The 8,502-nt window shown below is 38.6% G+C and overlaps 1 protein-coding gene across 17 annotated transcripts in view; it reads right to left on the reverse strand.

The window, feature by feature from the left end:
• The window catches only part of Psd3 (pleckstrin and Sec7 domain containing 3), a 522,982-nt gene that overhangs the window by 185,651 nt on the left and 328,829 nt on the right, over positions 1 to 8,502 (reverse strand). For 16 of the 17 annotated variants that reach the window (XR_003947255.1, XR_003947256.1, XR_003947257.1 and 13 more), the window contains one exon: positions 8,249 to 8,338. Coding sequence is in view for 14 of the 17 variants with exons in the window: in NM_177698.4 (NP_808366.2) it covers positions 8,249 to 8,338 (90 nt within the window). In the remaining 3 variants the exon portion in view is untranslated. Of the gene's footprint in view, positions 1 to 1,401; positions 3,881 to 8,248; positions 8,339 to 8,502 lie in introns of those variants that run through there. The other variant, XM_017312705.2, reaches the window with a different exon arrangement.

Here is an 8,502-nt window from a genome sequence, read left to right on the forward strand (position 1 = left end):
AGGCAGCTTAGTCATCTCCCTGCTCCTCTATGTGTGTGTGTGTGTGTGTGTGTGTGTGTGTGTGTGTGTGTGTGTGTGTGTGCCCATGAACGTGTGTGTGAGTGTGTACATACAGGTAACATTGCATGGACTTCTGAGCAGTTGTATGTATATATCTAGCAACACAACAACAAGTAGAGAAAAAATGAATTAGATAACAAGAGGTGTATAAGGGAAGGAATGGAAAGATAAAAGAGAAGGAGAACATGATGTAATTATGGATGAATGTGGCTTTCGGTGTTTCCGAGAAAGCAACATTTTAGAGAAAACAGAAGGGGGAATGAAAAGGAAGACTCCTTCTGCCTATGGATGCTTTGAGGGGAGAGTAGATCAAAGCAGTCAGTCTTGGCATCCATGTGATGTTGATTCCGACCAGCCATCCCACCCACAGATACACAGTGTGACAATCAGGCACCCTACATAAACTATTGAGCATTTCTGCATGACATTCACATATCTTCTTCCAAGTTTCCAGCCATCTCTTGATGCCTTATAATAACAAATGTGATATAGATGCTAGAGCAATAATTGTTTTACTATTTAGAGCACAACAGGGGAAAAGTCTGTACATGTTCAAGGCAAATTTAATTTCCCTACCAAATATTTTTAATCTATTCCTGGCTTAATATGCAACTTTGTCTATAACTACCAAGAGGAGCCCAGCATGGACAGAGAATGAAAGTTAAAGCATGATTTGGAGTAATCAATAATAATTTATTCTGTGTTAACTGGTTTTCTGATTGAAGCTCATTTCTTTTAATGCAACAAATCTTTATAAAATAGGTTTTTTTGGCAATTTTTCCAAACCTATTTCACACTCCCATCTCCTAATGAGACTAAGCAAACAGCACCACAGTTCTTATGACTCATCACATCCATTATCTTGTAGCAAGAGAATATAGCCGCTGTCTGAGAAGCTATGCGAAACTATAATGGTTCCAATTTGAGACCTACTACTACCCTCAAAGGTTCTGTTTTCTGTTCGCATCATTATCAAATTACTTCTTGCTACCAACATATAACTGACATGCATACCTCTTCTACATCAATCTTTCTAATTCTGAAAAATAATTGACTTTTCAGGTTGTGGCATGGTGGTATGACTAACCTCATCACTTGGCTGAAAAGGATTCCTAAATTTGAGGTCAGCCTAGGCTATACAGAGTGTAGAGAGAACAACAATACCAACCAATCAGAACCCCTCGCAGAGCTCCCAGGGACTAAACTAACAACCAAAGCGTACACATGAAGGAAAACATGGCTCCAGCCACATACGTAGCAGAGGATGGCAATGCCGGGCATCAGTGGGAGAAGAGGCCTTTGTCCTGTGAAGGTTCCCCCAATGTAGGGGAATTTGAGGATGGGGAAGCAGGAGTGGGTGGGTGAGCAGGGGAATACCCTCATAGAAGCAGGGGGGAGATGGATGGGATAGTGGGTTTTGGGAGGGAGACCAGGAGAGAGTATAGCATTTGAGATGTAAATAAATAAAATATCCAAATAAATAGATAAATGTGAGGCCCTGCCTCAAATAAATCTATTTCTGAAAAATGACTTCAACTTAAACATTAAGAACTAAACACTTTCACATTTAGTTTGTCTTGGAAGATGCCACTGGATATGATTATTATTTGGGCAATGAAGCACTGGCTCTCAGATGCACTTAGGCTACTCTCCAGTTTCAGTTACTTGTATCCACCAGTAGTTACACATTGATGTGTTTATGATGCAAATGAAAGAGATTAGGCCAGGGCTGGAGCTGGAGCACAGTGGTATAGAGTGCTTCCTGGCATACTCAGGGAGAGGAACGAAGAGGGAGGGGAGAAGGAAAGTCAGAAGAAAGGAGGGAAGGAGGGAGAAATCAAGAAAGGAAGGGAGGAGGGAAGGAGAGATTACTAAAGTGATTATTATTTGTTCTCAGGTTTCTGAGTCTGTTTCATGCCACTGATCTGTACGTGATGAGGTATCACTATGGCCATAAAACAGCTTTCCTTTGTGAGCTACTCTTGTTGTAGCTAAGAATTCCTCTATATTGAAATGTGTTCCATCCTTCCTTAATGAATAAACGATAACACAAGTATTTTGCTGGTTAGCTCATGCCTTGTAGACCTTCATTCTCCGAGGCCTCCCAGGCCCATTGGGTAAATCATAAGCCAACGGACAAGTTTAAAGTTTCAGTGTGAGATTGGCTTTCAGTAAGACTGTGTGCTCACGTATGAGAAACGGCAACAGCTAACTTGGAGGGTAGGCTTACCTACCTCCAAAGAATGCTCCAAACATACCAACATTCAAAATTCTGTGGAGGCAACTAGAGTATGAAACCTTGCAGTGCTTCTTTGTGGCCAAATTAAAACTAGAATCTGCCTGAGAATCACTAATAGTCCGTTACAGGACAGTTAACGGTTACTACCACCCCCACCCAAAGTTTCCTTTTGGTGAAAAAAGAACCTGTCTGCACTCTTTACGCAGCATTTGTTCTACCCTACTGTTCTAACAGGCTTCTTCTATGGAGGGCCTTTTATTTAGTAAGTATACCATGATTTGCAGATTTTCAGCTACTTCAAGGACTCATCCTCATTCTCATCTCCATCTTTCATTCGAGCTCTGAGCCATACAAATTATCATTATCTTGTCCGTGATGGTCTCAGGCCTGAAGGCAGCAGCGTGCTTCCAGACTTCCATGGAGAGAAGGCAGAAACAGAAACACGCCTTTCACCCCACAGCTCAGCTTGATTTGCCACACTGAAAAGAGGCAGGGAGCGTCTGTATTTTGAGCCATCACCGTTAATGCTGTTCTCTAGAAAAAGCTCACTACCATAGCTTTTTGTTTCAAAGGCTCTCCTCCTTATACTAGCACAAGCTTCGAAAGCCCTTTCCTCCATAGATACTGTTGCTACCAGGTTTACATGACCTTCTCTTTGAGAGCTCACCTACTCCAGGCAGCAGTTGATGCTCTTTTTATAGCTACACTTAAATACCACCCATAAGTTCCTATTTTCAACTACATACTCCGGATATAACTCAGATCAAGCAGTTTTGAGAATTCACTTCTGGCTTTTCATTTATAAAAAGTATAGACCTGTTTCAGACTGAGGCCCCCTTCTTCCTCTGCTTCAGTCTCCCGGGCATGAGCTTTTGAAATTGCTGCTATAAAAAGAGCAGCTTTCTTAGATTTAGCTCTGAACATTTGCTGGCTTTATTATTTGTGCATGCTTCTTTGTCTAAACCAGTAGCATAGGAGGAAAACAAATGTAAGAGCTATGATTTGAGCTTACAAGAGCTAAGCCGGTGTTAAGAGCACTCATCACTGACACTGAATGAATCCCTACCATTTTCCAATTTCTCTTCTGCCGAGTCACAGTCTGCTTTAAAAGCATCACTTGAGAAAGTTTGAGCACAACAGGGAAATTGAGTTTACATTTTTGGTGCAGGAATGAAAGGGCAAGGAAGAGGCTGGGCAGTAGATACAACATGCTTAATGGGCCCACATGACAAGCACAACAGTCATAGGCACAGGATAGATGCTTTATTTATTATGGCACAACTAAGTAAAATGAACATTAAGACCCCTCCCCCAAGATTCGGTCACAGGTGACATCATTAGCAACTCTCAAACGCACTTAGGGCCCGGGACTTTCATACCCTATGAGGAAACCTTGTGCATGACAGATGGATGCACATTACATCTTAATTCCTCTATTCACTCTGAGGGGTGGGTGCCATGACAACATGCTATGCACTGAAGCTGAGGAGTCGGAGACATGTTCCAGGTGCAACATCCTGCTCTCCAGATTCTACACTGCTTATCTCAAACTCTGCCAGGAAGCATTCTGATGTCAGCGCACTGCAAAGACAGAATTCTATTTTTCCTACTTGTTTCCACTTCATTTGATTAGAACACAGTAAGAAAAGAATAAGGGATTCTAAGCAGACAATCCAGCAACAGGAGCTCAAACAAGAGGCTCAAAATTGCACTTCATATACACAACTCAACACTGCTGGCACTGGTCTCTGAGCCAGAGCTTCTCCCTGGAAAGCCGATCAGTCGGGTGAGAGCTGCCCTTTTCACTGTGTGCTTCCTCAAGAGTTCTCAGCAACATCCTGAAGAGTGGTAGGTTCACATTGCTGTCCATCTTTTAATTCTTTAAAATAATCCCCATCGTATTTTTGTTTTAAAGACTGAATTTACTTCTGCATAGCTCACAAATATCTAAACACACATTTTCTTCAAAAATCAGAAAAGCAGGGACTACTAAACCCCTATTGTCTTTATATCCTAAGTTAGCCAAGTTTATTATAAGGCAATGACTTTCATTGTCTTTCATATTGCTAGTTATATCTGAGCTAGTTACATGATATTCAATACTGTGAAAGAATCACAAAACACAGTAAAAGTTCATTAAGACAATATTAATATAATTGCTAATCTGACTCAATAGCGAGAGATGACCTCCTTTTTTCTTTTAGAGAACGTGCTCATTTCTTTTTCAAGCTTGGAGTTAGGAGAAATAATGCATTCCTTGTACTTTCATATAGTTCTATGCAATATTAGTGTCTGTAAAAGAATACAGCATCTCAACTAACAGGATTAATAAAATATGGTCCCATTCATATTTCCCCAATTATACTTGCATTCATTCTTTGATTATCATACAATCAAATACAAAGGAGGAAGGGCAATCACATGCAGAAGTGAAAAAAAAAATGTGTTGGGAGAGAGACCTCATGCTACTTGTGGTCAAGCTTCAGCTAGGAACCAGAGGAAGGTAGGGAAACTGTCACTGTCATGTTTTCAGCGTTTCCCCTGCTGAGTGCAGCAGATTAGATGTCCAGATAGAGACTTGGAAGTAAGCCAGGCTGGCTTTGCTCTTGCTTTTTCTAGAAGGATCCCTATAGTTCTTTCTGTTCGCTCTATGAAAAGGGATCCTTTGTGGAGTTTGAACTTATAAAATTTTATCTCTGACTTTCCAGACTATTTTTGAGTTGTTTTTGTTTATCCTTACTTACATTCATAACGAAATAAAAAGCTAATGGCTATAAACCTGCATTGCACAATTTTATATTCTCTAATCATGTTTCATTCTTGCCCAACAAAATGCATTAATCCTTGTCTAATATTCATTTTTCTTTGCTGACCTCTGAGCAACTTTCTGCCCAAATTTTCCACTATTTTTTAATTGTATTATCTCCTTAAGAATACCAAATGAGAAATTATATTTAAGACAAAATATGCATCTGTAAAGCATCCAGCCAACAAAGGAATAGATACAGGGAGGCTATGTAGCTTTGGCAGATTCTTCTAATGGGATCTTGCCTAAACGCTGTCCTTGGAGAGAGCAATAAAAATTGCATTTAATTAATAAATTTAGTAAGAATTTACTCAAATCTGTAATAATTTAAATTCAGTGTTATCTTTCCTTGAGGAAATAAAGTATTTGAACAACCCTAAATCAAACATCTAGACTGTAAGGAGTAGAAAATGAAACTAATATTTTGAATGGAGAATAAGGCTTCTAGGTATGTATTAATAGCTCATCTAAAGTACTACCTTCTTTGGAGAAGCTAAATAATCTACTACTTCAGGCTGTCTTCCTGCTCTAACTTTCTTCACTCTGGATTATGAATGCTATAACTTTTATTCAAAATAACCTAAAGAAAATTTTTATTTGCCAGAACAGTCAAATTCCTCGTTGGGCTATTTAAGAAACAGCTGGAGCTTAAAAGACAATTGTAGACAGGGCCTAATTGTCATCTCTCCTGTCAGCAAAGGAGAAGGAAAAACAGAGCAAGATTTTATACATTTTCAGAACTTAACAGAGGTAGTCTTATTCCTCTTATATACAGAGGTTACATATAAGGTTTTTCTTAATCGTCTCTAATTAGATAGAAAACAAGACTATATACTTTCATTTGAATATCAGAGAACTGTTCATATGAAGGCCCAACTTGTTCCTCAGCAGTTTGTGGTCTCCAAGGATAGGTCCACATCTGTTTTCAGAATGCTTTCGACCTGGTGAACACACACTGGACCTTTGTAAAATGTTGCCCATTGTGCAATCACACAGAATGAGATCTAGGTAATAAATAAATCTTATTCTGGGGTCCAAAGAAATTTAAACAAGAAGAATCTAAATGTAACTTCTGACACAAAGAGATTTATTTATAAACAAGGCCAATGTGAAACAACAAAACACCCAGCTCAATAAAGTATATTAAAGCAATTCTTATCATTAATACAGTAAATCAGAGTTTTATAAAAAGTGTATTCAAAGCTCTATGTTCACTCTCATCACACTTTTTAAATCTCAGAATGGCATCAATACCTATCATTTCACAGATTGAAAACAGAATTACTCAGACACTGGTGAGATAATAACGGGCATTTTGTGTTTATTTGTATAGCATACATGCAATTGGAGTTTTCTCCCCAACTTAAAAAAAATAAAAGATAGTTCAAAATAAAAGGAAAAAGCAGAATATCAAAGAATTTTAAAAGGGTGAAAGAGAGGGGAGGAGGAAAGAAAGGAGGAAGAGAAGATGGGGAGGGGTTGAATACTCAATCATGAAATAAATCCACACTGCTCTCAAGAAAACCTTTCCTAAACTAAAACCATAGTTAAGTTTAGTTAAGACAGTAAAACGCATTCTTAGCATACTAAAACAAAGAAGGTATCATGCTGGGCGAATGGCGCAGGGCTACTCTAAAGGAAATCCGCATTTCACATAACAGTCTCCACACTGAATGCCACTACTGTGTCCAGCCACTAGCCCAATTATTTGCTTACCCAAAAAACAAGTGAGCACCCTCACCATTATCTGGATTACATATATACAAGAAACACTACATGAACTGAGCAAGTTGCATTCATATAACAATAACAAGTTTTTAAAAGCAGGCCCTGGTTCAAGGGACTTCAAGGGATGGAAGTACTTGGAAGAGACTGGAGAGAAGGGGAAAATGTAATTATATTTTAATTTAAAAAATCTTGTTATAGTAAATCAAAACAACTGTTCCTATATTTTTCACCATGTGACTTTTCAAGTTGGTTGCATTAAGTCCATTGTGTTCTAGAGTCTGATAGTATGAATGTAATACCTTCTGTAGTTATCCAAACTATGGCAGACTTCTACCCTTTCTTTCTATATTACACAGGACTGATGATGTGGCTTGGCAGTGTGGCCCTAGCTTAGCATGCTCCATAAAATAGACTAAAAGTTACATAAAATACAATGACAGGCACCTCTCCCCACAAGCACATTTCCATCTCACAGAATATTCACATATGCTACCATTCTTAGGCAATCTTCCAGAGTGACTGATTCTAAAAGAAAGCTATGTGTACCACATTTTAAAGGAAACACTAGGATTGAAGGGAGATCTGTAAAAATCACATTCTCAGTATATATTTCTTGTATGTCACTTCTAAAATACTCATATTTCACAGCTATTGTTATTCATATTTGATCAAATACATCTGACTGATAATGCTGTAAAAATCTACAAATAGCAAAGTTGATTTTGTCTCCTGGAAAACAGTCTGATAAAAACATGATGATGCCACAACATTATGAACTAACCAGTACCCCGGAGCTCTTGACTCTAGCTGCATATGTATCAAAAGATGGCCTAATCGGCCATCACTGCAAAGAGAGGCCCATTGGACTTGCAAACTTTATATGCCCCAGTACAGGGGAATGCCAGGGCCAAAAAGGGGGAGTGGGGGGGAGGGGAGTGGAGGGGGGAGGGTATGGGGGACTTTTGGTATAGCATTGGAAATATAAATGAGAAAAATACCTAATAAATAATATATATATATATATATATATATATAAATAAAGACAATTGCATTTCCCTCACTTTACAATCACCTGGAATTTAATCTGTTCCCAGAGGCAGATGAGTATCTCCGTGACTGAGGAAGTCTACAATGCTTGCTTTTAAAGTAACTATCCCCTGTGGCACATAAACCACTCACTAACTAGTAGTCTCACCACCTATCCCATATCTCTTTATTTTCTCTGGATTACTTACTGTGATGCAGACTGTCAGAAATTATGACCTTAGAAACCTTTGCTATCTGAAGCACCCAAACCAAGGCTCAATAGAAATAAAAAGCAAAACAAAAAGCTTATAAACTTAAGCAACGATCGGCGTCAACTTGCAGTTAATACGAACATAAGTAGGTCTGAAAGCCAATACACCTATGCTTACTTTCAGAAGATCCTTGGAGAAATCCCCACCTTCATTTACTCCTTGGAGATTTGTAATGAACTCCTGGCAAGTCATCTTCTTTCCAATATTCTGGAAAAGAGAAAAATATCATAATATATTACAGAATTAAGATTAATTCTTTACAATGCAGCAAAACAGAGTTAGTAAATGATATGGTTTTTAACATGCATGCTTGTCCGTGCATGTGTGTGCATGTGTGTGTCACACAATAAAATTTTAGCATAAGAAAATAA

This window comes from Mus musculus, chromosome 8 (assembly GCF_000001635.26).
Source record: "Mus musculus strain C57BL/6J chromosome 8, GRCm38.p6 C57BL/6J".
Classification (NCBI taxonomy): Eukaryota; Metazoa; Chordata; class Mammalia; order Rodentia; family Muridae; genus Mus; species Mus musculus.